The sequence below is a fragment of the Setaria viridis genome, chromosome 7 (assembly GCF_005286985.2).
Source record: "Setaria viridis chromosome 7, Setaria_viridis_v4.0, whole genome shotgun sequence".
Lineage (NCBI taxonomy): Eukaryota > Viridiplantae > Streptophyta > Magnoliopsida > Poales > Poaceae > Setaria > Setaria viridis.
Window position 1 is genome coordinate 21,177,223 of NC_048269.2, and position 23,968 is coordinate 21,201,190.

At 43.6% G+C, this 23,968-nt stretch overlaps 1 protein-coding gene, 1 long non-coding RNA gene and 1 pseudogene across 4 annotated transcripts; 1 reads left to right on the top strand and 2 right to left on the bottom strand.

Moving 5' to 3' along the window:
* Positions 1–2,547: 2,547 nt before the first annotated feature.
* Positions 2,548–3,979, bottom strand: LOC117864741 (uncharacterized; annotated as a pseudogene).
* Positions 3,980–4,275: 296 nt separating this feature from the next.
* LOC117863511 (MADS-box transcription factor 27) lies at positions 4,276–17,858 on the top strand. 2 transcript variants are annotated; one of them, XM_034747260.2, is made up of 8 exons: positions 4,300–4,751; positions 6,921–6,999; positions 15,821–15,882; positions 16,807–16,906; positions 16,989–17,030; positions 17,116–17,196; positions 17,276–17,427; positions 17,509–17,858. In XM_034747260.2, the coding sequence occupies exons 1-8, from the start codon at positions 4,570–4,572 to the stop codon at positions 17,525–17,527; spliced, it is 717 nt and encodes a 238-aa protein (XP_034603151.1). In that variant the 5' UTR covers positions 4,300–4,569; the 3' UTR covers positions 17,528–17,858. The 2 variants fall into 2 exon arrangements, with proteins under 2 accessions (XP_072151554.1, XP_034603151.1); XM_072295453.1 differs by lacking the exons at positions 17,276–17,427; positions 17,509–17,858 and having other exon boundaries at positions 4,276–4,751; positions 16,807–17,237.
* On the bottom strand, positions 14,137–22,691 carry LOC117863512 (uncharacterized). Of its 2 annotated transcripts, XR_004642244.2 has the most exons (5): positions 22,083–22,686; positions 18,638–18,699; positions 15,768–15,897; positions 15,143–15,456; positions 14,137–15,043 (listed from the first exon to the last, which is right to left on the bottom strand). It is a non-coding gene; the product is annotated as an uncharacterized lncRNA (long non-coding RNA). The 2 variants fall into 2 exon arrangements; XR_004642243.2 differs by having other exon boundaries at positions 14,137–15,456; positions 22,083–22,691.
* Between the last annotated feature and the right edge of the window lie 1,277 nt (positions 22,692–23,968).

Sequence of the window (23,968 nt, forward strand, 5' to 3'; positions counted from 1 at the left end):
AATTGAGCTCTTTGAGGTTTTCCAACCAGACTAAAGCCCATTTCTCTACTAGTGTCTCGAACAGAAAGAGAAGTATTCTTACTATACTTCTCTGCGTAAACTTGACTAAGTAGTTTAACTCTATTACTCACATTTTATCTCTCATACTCACATCTTATTGCCAGCTGATCGTAGCTCTCATTCACTTAGAGAGAAGAAGAGTGATACCGCCTTTGAACGCGGTAGGGTATTACAGATGGTCATTTGATTTATAATTTGCTCCACTGGATGGGAGTGAGCTTTCTTATTTGGGTGATGTGAAGCCCCATGGCGGCATCATGTTAGCTTGGTTCATGTGATTAGTACGACCCAATTGCAATATAATAGGTATTGTGTGATCAGCGCTACAATTTTTATATTTCACTAGTAGAAATGACCGTGTTGCTGCGGATCCTTACTTGCTCTCACGTTATTATTCGCTTGTTCCTAATGTGTTGGCTTCACTTCACAATATGTTGGTGCGTTATCCCAGTATAGTAGTGTCGTTGTCAAGATTAAAGACTAAGACTAGTAAATTTCTTTTATGCGCGTAAGGCTTCGGATGGTGGCGTGGGAGACACGGGATTTAGACTGGTTCGGACAAGGAAAAGCCCTACGTTCAGTATGAGGAGCTGCTTGTGTTGGTCACGCGGGGTCTATAGTAGGGGTTACAGGAGGGCGAGAGAGGGAGCTGGTCCCAAGTCTCTTGGGTGTGCACTGATGCTCTAATGGTGAGTGTGTATCTTCTCTTTTCTTGAGAGTCCCCTGTCTCAAGGCCCCTGGTTCTCCTTTTATAGCACGAGGAGGACACCAGGGTTACAGGTGAGACCGGGTGTGTGGAGAAGTAAAAGAGATAAGCTAAGCTAAGTAAAATACAAGGGGAAGGATCAAGTTCCAAGGCCGCCGCCTCCTGCTCCGGCCCTCAGATCCTGTCGGCGCGTCCACCGAGGGAGGACGGCTGCCCTCGGATCCTGTCGACGATCTCCCCGGTGACCGTTGCCGCCGAACATGATGATGGTGTTCGGTCGTGGTGACTGTGCACGTCGGGGGGAGGCGGCTGATCCTGTTATCTCGCTGATGGCCCGTGGGACACGAACGTCGCGTCCCTGCCGCTGGATGTGTGGGGCGCGAGAACGGGCGGGGCTTCTTCCTGTGCCGGGCGGCGCAAGTCATGAGTGCCCTGTAGCAAATCAGGAGAGCCGCGGCCACTGTAGCTTGTGCTGCGTGGTCGTGCTTGGGTACTTCTGGTGGGTCACGTCGGGGGCGGGGGCGCCTTTCTGCGCGCCAGAGCCCCGGCGTATTTATGGCGAGATCAGCAGGGGGCCCACGAGATCCGCATTCTTATCTTCCAGTCTGCGCCCGAGGCGGATACTTGTCTTGTGGGCCCGAATGAGTCCGACCCCCTATGCCCTGGGTCGGGCGAGGCGGAGTCTTGCGGCGAGGGGTCGGGCGCTCCCGACCCTGGGATCGCGGATCGGGCGAGGCGGAGTCTGCCATCAAGGGATCGGGGGTGTCCGACCCCGGGGCACTGGGTCGGGCGAGGCGGAGCGGGGCGCTCCCCTCCCATGTTGGGCCGACGGCAGTCTTCCTTACTGCAGGTGGGCCTGGACCTTCATGATTGTTGTTTTAATGGGCATTAGGAGGTCATTAATATTTCCCCCAACAAGTAGTAGAAGATATTTGTGGGTGGTTTGATGACATTTGTTTATTACATGGGACCCACACATGGAAATAAAAAATCACCACTTAACATCCGCTCTATCCATTTATTCGATTTCCCCTGTACTCGTCGTCATATAGCCAGTTGCTGCCTCTTCGTCCATCGATGCCACCCGCATCTTGCCCCATCCTCGTCGTCGCCCAGGCGCTGCGCATCTTGCCGTCCTCGCTGTCGCCCAGGCAAGCGCTCGTCCTCCCTGTGCCTAGCCTCATTCCCACTTCGAGCACTAGGCCACAGCACCTCTGGCCGCCATGAGCTGGAGTGCGTTCTCCTCTTCTTCTCGTTTCCATCCACCTCCCTTCTATAATCCACTCCAAATCATTCCAATCAAGTGCAAAATCGAGCCCCCAATTGCTAGATGTGGAGGCCTTAGTTCCGAATCTGAAGGGGATGAACGTTATTGAGAGGGGGGTGTGAGGTCCCGGCCTCTGCCCCTATTTGCGTTGCCTACCGACTGCCGCTGCCCCCCTCCCTGGCGCCATGCCCTCGCTGGCACATCGCTCTACTTGGTTGACTGCAAGGAGGCACTCGGCTCCTTGTTTCCTTTCCCTTCCTCCTCTCCCCTTCACCCCTTAGGTCCAGGTGGCGGGTAGGGTGTGCAGCCCGGGTGAGCAGTTGCCCGCCAGGGCGAGCGGCGGTAGATTAACATCACTCTAGCTAGTCGTTTTGTATGGGTGTGGAGGCGTGGTCAAAGCCCAAAAGCCAGTGTAAAACCGTTGGATGGTTGATGATTGACAACAGACTAGAGGGCAGCTGACCACTATTATCCGCTAAGCAACGAAAGTGAAAACAAGAGGGGAATGTGACGATCATGGCACGGACGACCAGAAGCTACCATCATCCATCATCATGATCTCGTTCAGCCTGTCCCAGATGTCCTGCTCCTTCGGCACCGGCCTCGCGCCGTGCTGCCCGGCCGCCGCCGCCGCAAGAGCCACATGCACCGGCGAGGACGCGTTCGACCCGCAAGTCTCATGCAGGCTCTCGAGCAGCGGCTATGGCAGGTGGTGGTGGCGGTGGTACGTCGAGGTCAGCGCCCAAAAAGGTGCGGGCGCGGGGGCTGCGTCGTCAGGGAAGTTGAGCTTGGCGTGGTGGCCTCGGAACTCGATGGCGGCGATGTCGTAGGCGTGCGGCGTCCTTGGCGGTGTCGAAGGTGCTGAGCCACTTGTGCATGGCGCAGTGCGGGCCGCCCACTTGCCCTACGGCCACCGCTGCACGCCGCGGTACTTGCTCACCCTCCCCCTCCGCCGCCGCCGCAGCTTGCCCACGCCCCCGGCGACGGCGGCGCAGCGAGACGCGGCCTAGTCCCCTCCGTCGTCGTTGTCACTACTCGACCCGGTCCCGCCGTGGCGAGGAGCTCGCAGCCACCACCAGCGTGCCCGTCCGCGCCGCACGTGGTGCAGGCGCGCGCCGCGGGAGCTGCAACGGCCAATTGCAGTAAAGTTTGGGGATCTTTTTGTAAAATTGTCAAGACATATTCCAAGGACTGTGAGTTGATACGAAAAAGTTGAGGAACTTTTTTCCAAAATAACCACAACGGTTGGAAGCAACAACCACCGTACTTTAATATTAGGTATAGAATAGATATATGTACATCTTAATTTAGTACCTGTTTAATTATTTAGACTGTGTCTATTATATTGTTGAAGATTGGCACTTATGCTGTGAGAAGCTCAGGTACACACATGACCTCAATGTCTGCTCAGATGGATAGACAGATATATATCAGAAAGTCTGACCTCACCAAGACATGATAATTTAATTTAAACCATCCTGATTCACCACCTTGCACCTTGCTACATGTGTATATATGATTAAGTTTTATCTCCTTAATTGTCAAGTTTGAAGGAAATATCTGTTCCATTATTTTTTGAAAAATGTTCCATTTTCAATTGTTGACTAGTTGTACTCATGTCATGTAAACACAATCTGTACACTGATCAAATGGTAGACATATATAATTAGTTCGTCCCTGGTGCTCGTGGCCAGCTGTATATATTGGGCAGCCAGAAGTTCTATTTTTACGTAAGGTACAACGGCTAAGAATGATGAGTGTTTTTTTTATAAGTAATGTAGCTCCTTTTTTTTTTGAAAAAAAGTTGCCGGGTGATCTACAGTAGTGATGCTGTAGGAAATTTTTAGAAGCTGACCATGTCGATGTATATATATCATCCCTGCTAATAGTTTTTTTTTCTGTGCCATTATATGATGCAAGCGCGCGCACCACCATCATACCCGCATGCGCGCGCACACCCACACTCAGACATCCGCGAGTGCGCATTTCGTCACACTTATACTACAAATGATAAAGGTATTAGCAAAAAAACAAGGATTTGAGGAGGTTGTAACTTAGGACACACGTGTAGATGCCGAGGTGACGTTTAGGCACAGCATAAGATATGGTGCAGTTTGGCAATGCGCGTTTACTTTAACTTTTTTGTGCGCGCAACCAATTTCAGGCATCCCTCCCTTTCTTTCCAGAAGATTCCAAGTCCCATGGTTACCACCATTAGTTTAGCATTTCCATTAAATTAACCCATCCTGGCGACCCTAGCCAATGGGGAGGGAAATCTCTCCTCCTTTGATTTCCTTGCTAAATAAAGGAAGGAAAGCAACTAAAGGAAAGCCAACTTGCAAAGCCACCAGCAAAGAACTAATCTCTCCCTCGTCTTCTTGTTCCTCTCTCTACTCCCCTCCAATAATTCGCCTATCTGGGAAACCAGCTGGGAGCCCTCTCCTTCCAGAGCTCCGGCAGGCCTGGTTCCCATTCTCTGTTTCTCTCTCTCCATTGCTATCCGTGCGTGCCTGCAAGATCGGCCAGAGCTTGAAGGATGGGGCGGGGCAAGATAGTGATCCGCCGGATCGACAACTCCACGAGCCGGCAGGTGACGTTCTCCAAACGGCGGAACGGGATCTTCAAGAAGGCGAGGGAGCTCGCCATCCTCTGCGACGCGGAGGTCGGGCTGGTCATATTCTCCAGCACCGGCCGCCTCTACGAATACGCCAGCACCAGGTCATAACTGATTCCATGGAACTCACGCATAGCTTTTAATAATTTGCCTGCTTTTCGGCCTGCAATTTATGCTTTCGATCCTTCTGATTTTATTTGCTCAGGAGGTATATGTGAGGTTTTTGCCCGTGAATTTTCATTCTTGCTGGAAAACTTAATTACCTGCATACTCAATTTGAATCGAATGGAGTTCCTCGAGTTATCACATATATATGTATATTTGCAGCCGCTGCTGGCCAGTGGCTATATATATACCCAGGGTTTGACAAGAATAGTTTGACAGTGGTTGATATGGACCTCTTAACTTCAGATTTATAAAAAGTTTTTCAGATTTTCGGATTTGATATGCTTTGGGTATGTCAATTTTATCGAGGATATCACTAAAATTCCTCATCTTCACCTAGTACTCCAACCATCGTCATTGCTGCCTTTACACTACTACAGATATAGTCATCCACAACGGCCTATCACCACCGATTTAACTAAAACTGGCGGTGATATAGCATCACAGCTGGTTTAAATGGTCCACAGCCCTACATCATTTAGAACTGGCAGTGAAAACTACTTTCACCGTCGGTTGGTGTTGTAACCCGACGGTGATGCTATCACAGCCAGCTTTTAATAGCATCCGGCGGTGGTACTTCGGACACGGATCCAAAATAAAATTGCAATGCAGTTGAGTCGAGCTCCCTTGAGTCCAGCCCACCAACCCCACCACCCCGACGCCCACCCGCCCTATCTCTCCGCTCCCCTTCTCCCTCCTCCCCTCTCTCTCCCCTCCCCGACCGCCGCCCGCCCCCCTCTCTCGGCCCTTCTCCGGTCCCCTTCTCCCTTCGCCACCCCTCTCCTCCCCCTCCGCTCGCTCCTCTCCTCGTGGCTGTAGTGAGGAGCGGCGGCAGGGGGAGGCGTGGAGGCGATCAATGGGGTCAAGGGCCACGGCTCGATGACGGGGCGAGGCGAGGCGTGGCGGTGCCCTGCTCGTCTAGGAGCTGCGGCGGGGTGAGGGGATGCAGTTGCAGCGGCGGGGCAAGGGGATCCAGTTGCGACGGTGGGGCGAGATCCAGTGGCGGCGGCGGTGAGGGGATCCAGCTGCGGCGGCGGGGCGAGATCCAGCTGTGGTGGCGGGGCGAGATCTAGTGGCGGCGGTTGTATGTCCTCTCTGTCTCAGATCCAGTGGACAATTGGGTGGTGGCGGGCGTGGGGCTCAGGCTGCAGTGAGCGCGGTAGCGCAAGCATTGGTGACGGCAAGCACTGCTGCCGACGGGGCCACTGGGGGCAAGGCGCCGGCGGGGTAAGGGGCCCAGCATCTTTTTATTTTTTTTGTTTTCGAAAAAGGCCATCGCCATTGGTTCCGAAACCAGCGGTGATGGGGAGTTGGGGGCGGCAGTGATATAGGATTGTGTAGTAGTGCTAGTTGATGTGCGATATTAGGGTTGCCGTTTGCTCAGTCCGACCTTAGATCTAGAAGTGGAGCCCTGCCTTGGCGGCGGTATGCGTAGATATGGATGGGATGAGGAGGAGGTCGATTGGTGATTTAGGTCAGGCACTCTGATTTGGGAGATGGCGGCTATAAGAGTGGCAATCTAGCGGTGTGGTTGACAATTAGAATTGAAACAAAAGGAGAGGATGTGACGGATGTGGGACCTGGTTGCCATGTGCACGGAAGAGGCCACTTGCACCCTCTATCATAATCAGGAGCGCTAGATGAGTTGGTTGTGATCCACGATGATGGTGCCAACTAGATTCATGGCGGCAGTGCAGATTTAAGAGTAGGCGGCTATGGCACCAACATGAGTGAAGAGGGTGAGGGATACAGGTGGAAGTATGTATTCAAGTGGTGACAAGGAGATCCATACTACTAGATCTAGATTTGAGTTTTTTTAGAAGTAATTGTTTATAGACATACCTTTATGTATTCATGTCAAGGTTTTCAACTCAATATGCTAGATACCAAAAATATAGATATGGCTTGTATCTCTTTTGTTTATCTGTGCGCACATATATATATGGTGGCATTCATCCGTAGAATAACTTATACCTTTTCTACGGTTATCTTTCGAAAAGAAAGTCGTGTATTTGTCTTAGTTAATTCAGTTTGCCTATCTACAGTATCAAGAAACTTTTTTCTTATTTATCCATGATTCTCATCGGTACTGTGTTGTCTTTGTGCAGCATGAAGTCGGTAATTGATCGATACGGCAGAGCGAAGGAGCAGCAGCAACTTGTGGCTAACCCCAATACAGAGCTTAAGGTATGTCTTTATAAGCGAGGTCAACAGAAATTAGCTAAATGTTGATCAATTGCATCACATCGTTTTAATTTTCAATAGCACTAGGTTGGTTTTCTGCTGATTTTTGTGTTTCTTAGACTTTCTATTAAGGATTTAGCAAACAACATCCTGGGGTATCAATGGCAAAAGTAATGAATAAATTAACTAGATAAGCTGCAATTCGTCTAAAGAAAATGTAGGGACAAGATATATCAGACATTGGTTGTAGTTGTGCAGCCATAATATTTTGTCTACACTTCATGATAGTAGCATTAGAAATGCTGTGCTCAGATCTGAACTGAACCATCATTAAACTAATACTTGAAAGGACGTTACACTGCAGCATCCATATGCATCTCTATCGGAAAACGATTTTATGTCTCCTCCTCTATAAGCACACAATATATATATATCTTTCTACAAATAATAAAAGTTCATCGATCTGTACAAATATACAAAGTTAGATTTTGTAACTGTTTAACAGGAAAATAAGGTTACGGTTACGGTTACACTTATATCAGACAGGTAGCGCTGTCCTAAGTTTCAAACATGTGACAGTAACCAGCCTGTTACTGCTAATAATTAATATAACTTGGAAAATGCATGGCAACCTTATTTGCAAATACACAAATGTGAAAACAGTAATGGAGATAATAAAGTAGAGATGCGCTGATGACAATAAGAAAGGCATCTTCTTTTTTGCTTCTTTCATCAGTTTGCTTATAACTCTCATAAATTATAAGTCATCTTGCACACAAGCAAATCATTGGGATGATTCAGATAGCTTATTAATAGATTGAGCAGTTGAAATGATACTTAATTATTTAGCTTAAATTCAGTTCCTTACAGCATATAAGTGCCCAAAGTTACATCTTATACCATTCTCCCTAGTATTTAGTGGGACCTTTCATCCATTATTGCATGTAATACCTAATTCCATATGGATGCATCCATTATCCCATGAAGGATAAAAAGTTTACTAATCAACTTCAAAGTACCTTTCACACCCAATTTAAAGGAAAAAATTGAATGTGAATCACATGTATCCAAGATCAATTAACTTAATTATACTTGCTTTATTACAAAATGACCCGTAGGTGTGAAAGAAATTAAATGTACGTACATAGTATAGTGTCCAGTGGAACAGGCCTCCGCCTCCATCTCGGATTGGTTCTCCACTAGCTACTAATAAATGGGTTACAACAGCCTAGTACTATGTAGCATGTGGGTCGAAGCCATAGCCTTTAGTGTACTCCATGTCGTCCTTGACGTCTGGGGAGGGGGTAGCAAAGGCAAAGGAAGGGTGAGTACAACACATTGAGATCCACAAGCGTGGTAAAATATGGCATGAGGCAAAGAGTAGGAAGGCTTTAGGGTTAACATGTTCTTAAGCAAGGCCTTCTATGAGTGGGAAGAGATGTGTGCTTGACTTTCAATGCAAGGCCTTTTCAAAACTCCTCCGAACCTGTCCTACATCCACTAAGATTTCACCTCTAACAATGTGACCATGTCATCCTTGCAACGGCCCCTCTTGTGCCATTCAAACAACCACGATGGAAACAAAACTTGGAGTGCCCTTTCATCTGTTGAGGACTTTCATGAAATGAAAATAAAAACTACTTGGCCAGGCCGGAGCCTATTTAGGTCCCATGGTTTCGTTGTTAAGCCAGGTTACTTGTCCATGAACCTATTCTTAGAATCTAAGGTAGGAACTAGCACAAACCGATCCACAAGTTCACTGTTTGGAAACCATGCCCTCATCTGAAACCAACCATCGTGTCGAATTCTCTATCCCCATGTTGCTAAAAGGATTACCAACCCCTAACTTTGTTGCATATAACTTTAGTCAAAATTAACAGTGCCACCTTCCCAACCGAAGGCTACAAACTAAGCCAAAATCTAAACAAACCAACCATGGCTTCAAGGAAAATATTGGAACTTTAGCAAACCTCTAACATGGGATCATCCCTAACTCAGAGCCTGTTTGGTAGAGCTCCATCTGATTCTAATTCTTTATGGGAGATAATTCTTTGAGAGAAGTGATTTTATGGCTGAAAGTGATTCTCTAGCATAAACTCTTAAAATCAGGATTGAGAATCACATCACAGAATCAGGAGAAGCTACTTTTTTCAGCTCCCAACCTCTTAGTTCATTTCAGAGAATCACTTCACAGAATCAGCAGAGAATCACTTCTATCTGAAAAACTGTTTGGCAAGGCTCCTGTTGTATTCAGCAGAGAATCAGCTCTAGGAGCTCTACCATACAAGGCCTCAGTTTCACCTTGCTTTTTCTTTAGTCTCATCATTGCCACTTGATAAAATACATAAGCAATTAATAACAATAAAGGCAAAGTGCATGTTATGTTAATGCCTTCGTTTATCAACGTGATATTTTCATCTCGCATATGTTTAATATTCTTTCATCAAGACTTCAAATTCCCATCTCACACCTAGGTAATTTGCTTCACATTTAAATCATTTGTGCTTTAGTTTACTATTATAACTTAATTTGTTCCAAATTAGCTTAAGATCACTCTTAAGGTATTTGACAAGCTTGTGCCTAAACTAGAAGTGTTGGAGACCCTCAATAAGAAGCTTGTCGAACACTATGATGGTTAACCTATCTAGCAATTATGAAACTTAGTACTTATTATTGGCAAGTACATAACATGAGTAGAACATAAGAAAAAACAACCAATACAAACAAATATTACTTGTGTGTCACGGTTCACCAAGGTGATATTCAAAGTTCACACATGCTAATTCTATATGCAAGGCAAGATAAGTCGCATTGAAGGTCTTCCATGATGATAAATTGACTTTACCCAAGGTAACTCTCTTATGTCGCTAAAGTCAACCATTCATGCATGGAAGACTTTCAACCACCTAAACCTTTGGAGTATGAATGGTACTTATCACTAGCAAATATATAGAAAGAGTAGAGAAGAAATCAAGGGAGTTCATGTAGAAGCAGAGAACAAACAAACAAATAACAACCAAAACCATCAAATCAGAGTAATATAAGTTAAGTTGCATTGAGGAGGGGGAGGAGGTGATGGATTCAGTGGAGGAGGAAAAGGATTGGCAGTGGTGGCAGCGCAGATGAGGATCCGCTTAGATGAAAAAGGACACTATGGTGGCGGCATCGCTTGCAGGGCTAGGGTTAGGGGAGGAACAAGAGTAAGGAGAGTAGGGTTGACTAAGTGTGGGCTTATATATAGCTATTCGTGCCTACTCTTTCTTACCAGTCCACTGTCCACTGTCTACTTACTACTTTTTTGACGGTGCTAGTTACATCAATCTTATTACGATCGATATACTTTTTTATTATTGGAGGCTAAAATTAAAATCATTTGGCTTAAAACAAACCAAAATAGAGTTATATTTAAGATAAACCTAAATGTTTTAAGTTTTTTACCATCAAATTTATGATATAATCTATCTCAAGAGCATTTTAATAAATTTACAATTTATGAGGTTGTTGATAAATGTTTTACAAAGTACTTCCTTCATTTTAAATTATTGGTCACTTTAATTTTGTCATAAGTCAACTTGTCTAACTATGACTAAGTTTATAAAAAAAAGTACCAGCATGTGCACCAAATTAGTTTCGTTAAGTCCACCACGAAATATATATTGATAGTGTATTTATTTGATTTTATGAAAATTTAATATATTTTCTATAAACTTGATTAAAATTGGAAAGATTTTACTTTTTTTAGGGTGGAAAGATTTGACTTAGTACAAAGCTAAAATAATCAATAATTTGAAATGAAAATAATAGTAGATAAACTTGTGGTGAAGGAAGCGCCGGAGCATTTTCATGATGAGATAAACATCGTAATCGTCTTAGGTCCTTCATTAGTACTTGTTCATTAACTAGGTGGTGCTTCCATCTTGCTCCACACTGCCTTCCATGACATTGCCACAGCCCGATTCATCGTCAGACGACCACACCCAAAGATTCCTCTATACAGGAAGCATGTCGGACACTTTTATACACCATCTTTCTTTTGCATACTTACACCAATCTTTTTACCGATATTGCCATATGGCTTAATTGTTTGATACCAGCGTAATCATTATATTTCGTTTCCATGTCATCCCATAATTTTAGTGTTTTTTAACACATTTTTCATTAAGAAAAAATCAGTTTGAACATGTACATCCAGGATACACGACCACGCAAAAAAATGGGAAAAAAATCATTCAAGGAAGAAAATAACAATCCTCAAAATGAAACACCATCACCTAAGGTATCCTAAGGCCCATCAACGAGCAGAGACCTAGGAAGCGAGCCCGACCTCAAGTCCTCGCTTCCACAAAACCACCGGCGTCAGAGCCACTGGTTGCAGCGTCGTCCGCTCGTGCATCTGTATGTCCCACTCCTTCCAGAACGACCAAGCGACCAGCCAAACCAGGGAATCAAAGCCTTTCCGTTGAGTTTTAGCAACCCTCTTCCTTTCTTGGATCCACCATTCGACGAAAGGAGCCTCGACCTGTGGCAAGAGACACTGAAGACCAAAGAACCTAAGGATACGAAACCATGCCTCACGGATGTGTACACAACTTGTAAGCAGGTGGTCCATCGTTTCGACCTCTTGGGCACACATCGCACATTCATCTCTATCACGCAAACCATGACGATGTAGCTGGTTAGAAGTCCAATAACAACCATGTAGCACAAGCCAGCCAAAGAAATGGCATTTTTCTGGCGCCTACACTTTCCAACTTTCCATAACTAACGACCTCCCATCAGAGGCAGCCGGCCCAAAAAGAGAGCACGATAAGCCAAAGCAGAAGAGAAGAGACATGATGGCGACCACTTCCAAATGAATTTGTCCAGGGCTTGACTAAGGTTTTGATTCCTTAGCAGGTCCCAAATTCGTAAATATTGGACAACGACCTGAACAGTTCGAGCACGGGAAACATCACGGACTCAACGTCGACCCTAACCGTATGGGAGTTTCTTACTCTCGCCAGGACTGCTACCCAGAGATCTGGGGCCAACGTTTTGATGGAGCAACCATTGATCCATCTATCCATCTAGAATATGGTGCTAGCACCATCTTCCACTTGAATAGTCACTGAGGCCTCGAAGAATGCCTTGGCAGTCGTTTTCTCCTTAAAGGTGAAGCCCGACCAAGTCTTACCACCATCCGTACACGCCAACGACAACATCCGGAGGGCCAATCCCATGAGCTGTAGATTGGGAATCCCCAGGCCCCCAACTCCTTGGGGCAGCAAACATTGATCCAAGCGACCGCGCACTTGTCGCCCGAGGCTACCTCAATCCTGCACCAGAGAAAACCTCTTACAAGAGTGTCAATAGCCTTGATGGCCCAAGGCGCGATCTCAATCGCCATGGAGATGTGGACAGGGATGGCACTGAGCGTCGTTTTGGTGAGGATTAAACGACCACTTCCGTTAAGCATCCTACCCTTTCAGGCTGGTAGGCGCTCGGTGACCTTAGTCACCAGTGATTGCATGACTGCCTTTGGTGATGGATGGAAAGGGGACCCCCAAGTAAGTGCAGGGAAAATCCGTGACCTGACACCTCAACATCTCGGTGATGAGGCGAACCTGCTCCTCCGAACAATGGATTGCGAAGGCTTGACTCTTGGAGTAGTTAGCCGCCAACCCCGAGGTCCTATCAAATAAGGATAGGATCTCTCTAATGAGAATGAGATTCTGAGCGACCGGAGATATAAAAATGACCACATCGTCAGCATAGAGAGAAGCTCGTTGCTTGATAGTCACCGTACGTAGTGGCTCGAGTAGCCCCTACCATCCGCCAACTTGAGCATGGCATTAAAACACTCCATGACGAGCACAAAAAGCATAAGCAAGAGGGGATCTCCCTACCTAAGCCCGCGACCATGGCACGTCCTTCTTCCCGACACACCATTAAGTAGAATCTTAGTACTCGCCATGGAGAGTAATGTCGAGATCCGGTTAATCCAAGTCCTTGGGCAGCCAATCGCGGAGAGCATCTCAAGAAGGAAGACCCAGTTGAACGAGTCAAATGCCTTGGCGAGATCAATCTTGAACATGAACCTCAGGATCTTCGCTGACGCTAGCGCCTTCGTTGTCCCCAAGACATACTTGAAGTTCTTGTATTTAGCAACCCTTAATGAAAGCACTTTGATTTTGCGAAATAAGCTCATGCAAATGGGGCGCGATTCACGATTAGCTAGTGCCTTAAAGAAGATCTTCCTGATCTTCCTGAAGCTATGGATGAGACTGATCGGTCTATAATCACCAAGATTTTTAGGATCTTCCTTCTTGGGCAACAAGGTTAGCAAAGCATCGTTCAGGTGGTGGTCTATAATTTTAGTGTTAAAACCGTTAAATGTGTATACGTTAGTTTTGAAACTTCTAAATAGTTCATTTGTTGGGTATAACTTTGGTCCATTTCCTGATAATGTACTTGGTACTTATTATTTCCTTGTTTTGCGTATATGCATAGTCGGCTTTCGCATAGCAAAGTGAAACAGTGAGGGCACAACTTAGAGCATCTCCAGCAATCTATCTTTTCCCAATCCAACTACTATATTGAGAGAGTTGATAATAAAATAATGCTCCAGCAGTCTCCCTTTTACCTTACCTTTTCCCAATAATTATTAGCACAACTCAATAATTCACCCCAAGTCTTCAAGAGAAGTTGTAACTCTCTCCGAATACAGTAGTTGGATTGGGATGAGATTATTAGGAGACTGCAAAAGCAATTCTCCCGATAACCGTAAAAATGATATTAAGATATCCCTATTAACCAGTTATTGGGAAACATTATTGGAGAACTCTGGAGATGCTCTTAGGCAACTGAATATACAAGATATAAAGCAACAAACCATTTAGTTCCAAGAAAGGTAGGGTAAATTAGAGCCGAAATCCAGCGTGAGCCACCAGAAAAAAAGGAGAAAAGAGAGTGACTCATCATCTTAAAAAAAAAACTGCATGACTGCCAAACTGGGAATCATATGCAGCATTAATCACCTCTGGAGTCTAGAAACCATTGCCTTTGGGCGGTTTGCTAGAAGCCCAGGTTGGCCCAGCTGAAAGTGATGCCCAGATTGGCCCACCAAGAACAGTAGCTAATCAAACAGTTGGACTCATCATGAGAAGGACAGAAAATGCGGACTTTGGAGCAGCACACCATACAACATACCCAGTTGGACTCTAGGTATTGAGTAGGTAGAGTTGGACTTTACAGTATATAGCCAAATCACACTATAGTTTACCAGTTTACCAGTTTACTATCTAGATGGGGTAGGAAACCAGGAATGCTAAACTTTTTGCTGATCATCCTATCAAAGGAAGATTCCTTTAACAGGCTGCTAAGGCCCTTTTGTGTTCGTAATTCTGCTCTTCAACACAAACTTGGAGAGCAAGTCAAAAATTGTTGGTCAGCTAAAGCAGTCGAGCACTCGAGCATCATCACTAACTAAAAGTGAAGAGCTTCAATTGAAGTTTGAGACGAGGCAATTAACTGCAGGGAGGCTGAGGCGAGTCCTGCGCTTAACCAGGCCTGAAGCTTGTCAGAATACTAGATGTTCCAAATAATCCTGAATAAGTTATTCAGAGAAGAAAAGCAAATACCGGATAGCATTAAAATTCATAAGTCGGAGTATTTCCTCTGTAAAGATCTAAATGCTCAAGTTCTTATGTAAATAGTCCAATTGGTAGAAACGAACATACACCTTAATATAGTTCAATTTCATTCCCAAAAGAGAAAGAAGTACAGTAGGATTTATTCATTGAAAAAAAACGTGCAGTTGATTAAAATCTGGTGCTGAGAAGAAGCAAACGTGATACAAGGAAACCTTCTGAAGGTAGACACAGGCAGTTGATATGCCAACAGCAGCCCTCCAACCAAAGACTTCTTTTACTGGCAGAAACCAAAACTGCGGGATTCATTTCAAATCTGGAATACAAATATTTAAAAATACGAAACCATCGAAGTCACGTGTAATAGAAGAAATAAAACACAGCAGGAAACACAGGTACCTGGTCTAAGTTCCCACCCTCTGAAAAGATATTAAAGGATTAGCAGCCAATATATGCTTCAGACCAAAATGATGACTGATGCATGAATCCTCAGTTTATATTGAACCTTTGGAGATTACCTTTAAGGCTTTAACAAAATTCCTTAAAGGTTGAAACCATCGGTAATTTCGCACTTAAGATTGTGCCAGCAAGATCATCACCAATCCCTGACTTGTTCTGCTGTGTCCCTTCGACCCTCCCTAGCACATCCTTCATCAGGATTTCACGTGCTCTAGGGGATTGATTTAGCTCTATTACATCTGAGCACCCTATTGAGCGAAGAAACTAGGAGAGCTGTATGTTGACAACAATCTGATACCTCTTTGGAGCACAGAAGCAATTTAGCTTTTCACCACCAGACAGATCGTCAGACCAGAGATCCGTGTGTGAGAACCTTAGATAACAGCAAAGAATTACATTAAGTGTAGCATGGGAATATATGTCTAGCTTGAGAGTCATAAAAAGTTTTAGAATTGAAGTATTTGTACGAAATAGAATATCAGCTCAAATTGAAAGGTTTTGTATTTCCTTAATTGCTTTAATACAATCGTTGTTTCTCACCAATCCCCATCTTGTTTTCATTATATATAATTTCTTGATTGGAATAATGGCATGCAATCACATGTACTTCTGTTATTTCATAATGATATGCAATTTACTCAGCTGAAAATTAGACCATGCCTAGCAACTTGTTTGTATCAATACCTTTTGGCTTCTCTGGATTTGGCATTACTTAACTGTGCTTTCACCTTTAATAGTTCTGGCAAAGGGAGGCAGCAAGCTTGAGACAACAACTGCACAACTTGCAAGAAAATCATCGGTATGGCAAGAAACCCTGCAAGTTTCACAGATGTATGAATCAGAAAATTTGCCAACATAAAAAGATCAATACAGGAATTGTCAGCATGAGCACAAATGCATAACTATTGAATTCGACAGCACACAAGTTTGTTTCGACTCAAGGAAGAAAATCCATTCTGATGTTTGTTTCAAAAACATACAGAAGTCTAAAACACACGGTAAATAAGACCAACATATGCTACAGTATTCAGCATGCAGAATGTTCCTTGTTGAATGTGCAACTAAAAGCTCATAGTTTTGTTTGTAAAGGTAAAAACTAGAAGGTAGAAATGGAAGAGATAATTAAGAACCAATATGCCATGATACAGATCATCCATATGTCCTGTTGGCACAACCTAAGAACCGCGTGGTAACGAGAACTCCAACACCAAATTTGTGCAGACCAAATGAATTAGTACAACTAGATAAGAACAAATTTAGCACGAAATGCATAAGCATACAATACCTAGTTATACTATAACACCATAGGATAATCCATGGTTTATGCGGACATTAGTTTTCACAAAAAGAGAAATGTAAAAGGATGTAAAGATTTACGAATTTCATGCGCCAAACCATTTCTCGGTCGAAAAGTGTCATCTAGCTTTTAGGCATTATGATAAAATCCAAAGAAGCAGACACATCAAAAGAAAACAACTGAGACAGTATCCTAAAAAATTGTCCGGTACTCTATTTTGTTCTCTGATGTGTAATCACTCAATTTCCATCCAACACAGTACTAATACACACATATCCAGAGGCTGAATCCTCAAAGTAAATGTGATAAGATCAAGCAATAAGTACCTACATTATCAGCTCGAAAAACAAATAAATAAATACCTAAATTAAAATACAGTAAAACCCAAAGCACAATAGATTCGTAAAATGGACTGATTGGCTGCAGGCAGTTGATGGGACAAGATCTTTCCGGATTGGGTGTCAAGGAACTTCAAAATCTAGAAAATCAGCTAGAAATGAGCCTACGTTGCATCCGGACGAAAAAGGTAAGTGTGCTTACAATTTTTTATCCTTTAACAGATTGCTTCATCCAAAAATACAACTGAGGATCACTATTATTACTTTCAGGACCAACTCTTGGTTGATGAAATTCATGAACTGAGTCAAAAGGTTCTGGAACATTCCATTATTCGTACGAAATACGACATCTGTGAGTAGATTTCAGCTAGCTGACTCTGTACTTGCTCATTTGCAGGGAAGTCTCATTCAACAAGACAACATGGAATTATGCAGAAAGGTCAACGTGATTCATCAGGAAAATGTCGAATTATATAAGGTATTTGATAAATCAAGACAGATGATTTCCCAGTATATACAACCCCTCACATGATTGACTGATTTATTTCTATGCTCAGCTCTACGAGAAAGAAGCGGCAGGTGAAGTCAGCGGAGATTCAACTACTCCATACAACTTTGCAGTTGTTGAGAATGCCAACATTCCTATTCATCTTGAGCTCAATACTCTGCCACAAGAAGATGTTGAGCAATCTGCACCTCCTAAATTAGGGTAACTCTGCTTTCTCGGTGTAGGGACCTTCTCTATTCTTAGTTCTTTAGCGGCATTTCATTTACAACTGAAAACTTGCAGGTTGCAATTAAATCCATGAAGACATGCAGTATGGCATAGCTTATGTTCTCATTGTCCTTAAAATCTGCAACTCAAAGCAGCCAGGAATGACTAGTCGAAATGGGGCCTAAAGCCCTAAGCGCACAGCAAGACAGATAAAGTATGCATGCAATGGACGATTGGCAATAGTAGTGTATATCTATCTCAAATAAGATGTACTTTGTGACGAGTGCAGCAAATGGTTTGTCTTATAACTGCTTCACACATTATGCAAGTTTTTTCAACCAACATGAGTATGTAACAGTTACAAATTTCCATGTGAACTTATTGACAAAAAAAAATATAAAGTGTGTATCTTGTAAATTGAAGTACTGCTTTTAGTGTCTTGTGAAAGTTGACTATGATAGAAGATCAGAAATGTCATTACATTTTGTCCCTGCAGACATTCCAGAATAAAGAAGTGCTGCTACGACTTGGAAAACTAAGCCTATCAACTTAGAATCACTGGAATTTAACAGCTAGACAAGTATAGCACAAAATACCTTTATCTTGGACCTGCAATAATACCTCCCAAACAACACATTTTGGAATGTGGAACCATATAGTCAAACTTTGACTAGAATATTGATATAGGTCATATGGAAATGATATGTAAAGATCTATCTCGATATTTATTTTCATATGTTAAAATTGTATTAGATTTTACAAATACATTAAGGCAAACATTCATGGTCAAGTTGTGTTCATGAGACCTTATCAATGTCCAAAACATCACACTGGAGAGAGCAATGAATTGTATGAAGCATTTACAGTCACCGGACAACAAATAGGATACCGTATGACTGCGTAGACCATTTCTAAATTACATAAGCATTCACGAATGTAGATAAATTGTCTCTTAATAATAAGACAATTTAAGGGCTTGAATAGACACTAGCAAGTTTGGTTAATTTAAAATACCATGAATTTGGAGTACCTCCACACAAATAATGTACATGTCAGCAAACTGGAGAAACGTTGAGGTCTTTGATAAAACCATGGTACCTCAAGTTTAGCTAAGATGATTTTGTAAACCAGTCCACAAAAATACACAAATCAATAAAAAATTACCTGGTATACAACAGGAATAGTGAATAGTGAAGTTACTTACGATTTTTTTTCTTGCAAGGTATGCAGTTGCTGCCTCTAGCTTGCCGCCTCCACTTGCAGCAACTATCAGAAAAGGGGAGATAGAAAAATGTCAGATTAAAAGCTTCCAGCCTACTATTTTAACACCAGTAGCTGCCAATGCCATTAGCAGCAATAAATTGCAATATGACCCCAAGAGTTCAAAGCGCCAGATAGCAATCTTTTACACTAAAGTAAATGCAGTTTTTTTTCCCCTTTGGTGATTAAGGTTTTTAAAGGCTGCTATCCAACAGAAAACAAAACTTAGAAACCTATCAATAAAAACCAGTTAGTTACTAGGCCACACAAGCAAGAGAGAACATCTCTAAATGTTCCTAACGTAATGTCCCTATAAATTACTACAAACTAGATGTATTTCATGCAGCTGCGGAAACCTGAAATTAAAAATGAGACAGTAGCCCCTTATTTTCAGATGAACAGTCCTAGCATATTGGTAGGTTTCATCAGTGTTTCTGGTCTCAGTTACCAGCTATTAAAACAAGCAAACATATGTGGAATTTAAAACAGCAGAGAACATAAAATCCACCAAAGTCCATAAATTCAACTACACTGAGTCAAAACAAAAAAGAACTAAATAGAAACCAAATATATGGGAACAAATGGCAAGTGTCATATGTTTAGAACTGACCTCATCAAACTACTGTAACAGCAAGATTTTATTTCACAGTCTATGGAAGAACTTGACAGCCACATATAGCATTACAAAAGCTTAGTCAACTCAAATATAGTCCTGGAAGGACATGCAAGGATAGGGGGCAAAAAAGGTCTATAAATAGGTAATTATGGCATTTGAGTGATTGAGTCACAAGCCACAGTGCAATCAGATGCATACTGGATCATGGCGCTCGTCCTTGCATCCCACAAATATTACGCAAGAATCAACTTTATCTACTGCAAGGAGGAAAAAAAGGATCCAGCTGTGTGCTGGACTGCTGGTAGTCATCGGCAATATAGGGAAATCCAAACTGACAGCACAAGTAGACCTTTACCTCGGAGTTAAATAACAGAGTTAGGTAAAGGTCAATCCACTATTGGGTGGGGGGGAATCCAGGTTTGGTATTTCTCAGTGGCATGCTCTGCTACTACTGTCGGCAACATATGGTCAGAAATAGATGGCAAAGAAAGCGCTTAGCTCTCTCATTTTGTCTGCACAAAATGTGATCAGTTTGTAACAACATTTACTTGAGCCTGCAACAGCCATAAAACAGAACTAGATCGCACTACTGAATATAATATATTATGCTCCTTGAGGAATCTTCTTTTAAGGCAATCCACTAACCAGTACAAGCATTGATATATGTTCATTGCATTGATATATTCGGCTCCAAAAATCGAGTAGAAAAATTATAGTTTGCACTCAAGTGGATGACAGTGCCAATAAAACCTAATTTGTAGCACTACCATATATCTAACACAGGAACACACGTCAAAATAAAATTCTGGTTCACCTAATATAATTACTCAAAGCATCCGTAGGTCATGCTAGTCAGTGTAGAGCGCAACTCCCATCATAATGATACTAAGTCATGCTCATGCAGGTAGGGTAAGGCTATCAACAAAACTATGACTCAACATGCTATTTGAGCTCAAAAGGAGCCAAGCTTGAGCCTACAGTAAGGCACAGTAACTTCTTTTGTAGTTTGGATTGGAAGGCGCTACGACTGACATGATGACCTTTTGGCTCTTCAACAATTCATTAGTCAAGGTGCAAAGTCCCTATGCAATTTCAGCATCCCTGACCCATAGCAGCCAATACAGACTCAGCAACCAACTCCGGATCAGGATCACAACTGGCAAAGATCTCGAAACCTAGCCACATTCATGAGGATCTTGTTACTGCATAACAGCGATGGTTCATTGACCTATCTCTCCAACTTTCATACACCATGCGCCCGCTTCCCTTTCCCCTCTGCCTCTACTTACCCTCAAATACCACTGAGACAGCTACTACATGAGACTACGAAATTAGGTTCTTTTGTTAACATAAGGGGCTATTGGTCCCTAAGAAATATTTCTTTTATATCATTGTTATTCATCGAAGTTTCTTGCTGGACAGTGCTATGAATGTTGCAGTTTTGTAGGGTTAGATAACATGTTCTCTGATATTTGTTCCCTCCTCATAATATAACTAGAATGCTCTGTGTAGTTTCCTTTTTCTTTTTTTCACTCGGCATTGTGATTCTTGCCATCCTACTTTTTCAGGACATATCTCTAAGTTTCTCAATCAAGGATTATGACGTCTATTTGTCAACCTATGTAGTTGTGCGCTACCAAGCTTTGATAAGCGGAGCTCAAGCTTAATGAAGCTTCAACCAAGCTGAGACCGAGCTTCAATACAAGGTTCAAAAGGTTGAATTCACCTACAGACCTACCTAGGGCTCACTCGAGCTCAGCTAATTGACGGCACTATACACAGGTGTGGCAGTGCGTTAGTGCAAACAATGTTCACCGAGATATCTCGTCGTCAGATGAAGGATAGGCAATGTAGTATCTCATTATGCACATTTATTTCAGGATTTACTCGTGGTAAACAAAAAATTGCAGAAAGCTTCAGGTGAATGATACTACATGCTTCATACTTTCAGTGAATTAACTTATCTCTTTTTACAGTATCCACTGTTGGCAGAATATTATAAGATTTTGAACTGCCATGCTTACACATGCACCTCCGTGAAAACATTGCCAAGCTACCAAACAAACAAATATGATTATAGCTAAAGGTGCTGCATAATAAATGCATTGATTGCTAAATGTGGCCAAACAAACAAAACAGGGATTATGCAAGATGAGCACATAAACAAGTATAAACATCTTTGCATCCTCACACATTCGCCATGAAGAGAAGGGAGGGCTGAATTTCAGTGGCATATAGGAACACACCATGCCACATTTTGTGTTGTATAAGTACTATGCACGATGAGGACTACCCAAAACTATTATCAAAAGCTCTCGCGGCTAGAATTCGGTCACATTTCATAACCCACCACATGCAAATGATAAAAAATGCTGCAAAAAACAACGCATTTGCACAGAGTAAACAACTCAACAATCCCCTACCATCTTGATTGTGAAGAGATATCCAGAATCACTGGAAATTAAGGAATCGAACCAAAAAAAATTAACCACGCTCCTGACATTATATCGCAGCACAAAACTTCATCGTTCACGAACTCCTCACAACACAAAAAATCAGCTGATAGATCTTATTCCAGTTCACTTCGAGCCGGCAAAATTTACTAGTCACACATGCCCGGAGAATGCAATACGCTCGTAATTTTATGCTGCGGGACAACTAGATTAACTTAAAACACGGGTGACAACAAAAAGTATGCGCAATTGCACACGCACACGACTTACTCAAATACTCAATATCAATAACCACTAGAAGATCAGAATAGATGTCTCACCTGACACACCGGCCTGGAGCCGTGGAGCTTGAGCTCGAAACCCTAAGCTAGAGAAACGGGATAGACAAGCAGGCTAAACCCCGAGACAACGCAAAACGAAGCAAGGGAGTGTCACAAGGGGAAGAAGCTAAACGGGGACGCAACGGCACGTCGGCTGTAATCCCGATCTGAGGCAACGGATCGGACATGCATATCATGAGCTGTGGGGGCAGCAAGGGGGGCGGCTCCCGCTACCACGGGGCAGTTGGGCATGCCAGATCGGTGAAATCCAGCGAAGGGCGACGCCCGGGCGAGAAGGGCCAGGCGGCGAGCGGCGGCGCGAGAGAATCTAGCCCGGATTTGGATTCGACGAGGGCGGACGGGCGGCCGGAGGCGGGTGCTCTTGTAGAGAGAGAATGGGATGGTGGGGGAGAGGAGAAGGAGCAGGTGGGATTTGGGGGAGTAAAAAATGGTGCGGAGGAGCGGTGCGCCGCCCGGCCACGTCGCCCCGGCGCAATTTTCAAAGGGGGGCGCTGCCGCGGTGCTGCGCGCACACCGACAGGTGTACCTCCGCCTCCGCCGATCGGGGGGGGCAGCCGAGGCGACGCGACGCGGGTGCCTTTTGCGGGGTGTCGCCGGAACCGGCCATGTGGGCCGGCGTGCGCGACTGTGCGCAGCAGCTCTTGTCCAGTTGTCCGGCGGTCTGCCGGCGGTCAGCGGTGGAACTGGGTCCGTTGGATGCGAGATGGAGGGGAGTGATTTCTCTTGGCGGGGGAAGCGGCCGGTAAAACTTTGCAAGACCTTCCTGTTTTGTTTGATTTGAACTGAGTTGAATTCGTTTCTTTGGTTACCAACTGGTTTGAACTCGCTCAAAGTGCAAAGGAGAATTTGATCGATTAACCTTGGCAAATAGAATATGGGGCATCTCCGGTTCCAATTAAGCAAGATCTTACGACCCTATGCAGTAAGATTGCTCGTTTGGTTACTCCATATTACCCCTTTTTGCTCAGTAATCTTCCTAGCTCTAGCAAGGAAGTCGGCGCCCGAGCAAAGTTACTCAATTGATTCCTCTAAGCAAACTGGTTTTGCCTAGCAATCCTACTAACCCTAGCAAGGAAATCTAAACATAGATGAGTCACCTTCAAAAACAAAAATCAAAGCCTCACGATGAAAAGAGTTAAAACCCGTGACAACAGAGCTACTATACACGATTGACTACATGTAATGCCTACTGAATTCTGGTGGAGCTAAAAATCAAAAGACCAAATAGTGGGATTCAATGATCTAGACCATGTAGCTAAAACCGAACCTCGATGGTGTCGGAAACCAAAGCTCGAAGGTGGAATCATCACATTGCAGCTCCGATTGACGATGGAACCAAAGATCACTTTCACCTTTTTGCATGAGCCATTTAATTGCATGTGCACCAACCAAAATCATTATGTCGATTGGACAAGGATTGGTGTAACAAAGGGAGGGAAAGTTGCTATCCTTGCTCTGTTAGATTACTTAGCATGCATGTGTATATTCACCTCTTTCTTGTGTTGTGATGCTCTATCGATGACTTGATCAGAGGAGGAAATATATAAGGAAAGACCAAGAAGATGAAATGTATAGCAAGGTGGGCGACACAATGCCTTTTCTAGCCTTGTCTAACTAGAATGTGTAATATTCCTTGACACCTAATTTTTCTTGGTATAGGATCAAAACATTACACCGACCCTATGCCACATATTAACAATCTTGTTAGTATACGATTTAAACCCCAACAAATATCATCCCAATTTGACAAACTCCATTAATCATTTTCCATAAACTTTTGCCTTTCTCGGGAAGTATGCTATCCTATTCTATCCTAGTTATATTTGCGTCATGGATAAGGAAAAGATGAATATGAACGACCCGCT

Bases quoted from the DNA above. Each gene is read 5' to 3' on its own strand.
- LOC117863511 (XM_034747260.2), top strand. From the start codon at position 4,570: ATGGGGCGGGGCAAGATAGTGATCCGCCGGATCGACAACTCCACGAGC. The intron at 7,000-15,820 runs GTATGTCTTTAT...CACCTTTAATAG, and splicing joins ACCCCAATACAGAGCTTAAG to TTCTGGCAAAGGGAGGCAGC. The intron at 15,883-16,806 runs GTATGGCAAGAA...GATTGGCTGCAG, and splicing joins AACTTGCAAGAAAATCATCG to GCAGTTGATGGGACAAGATC.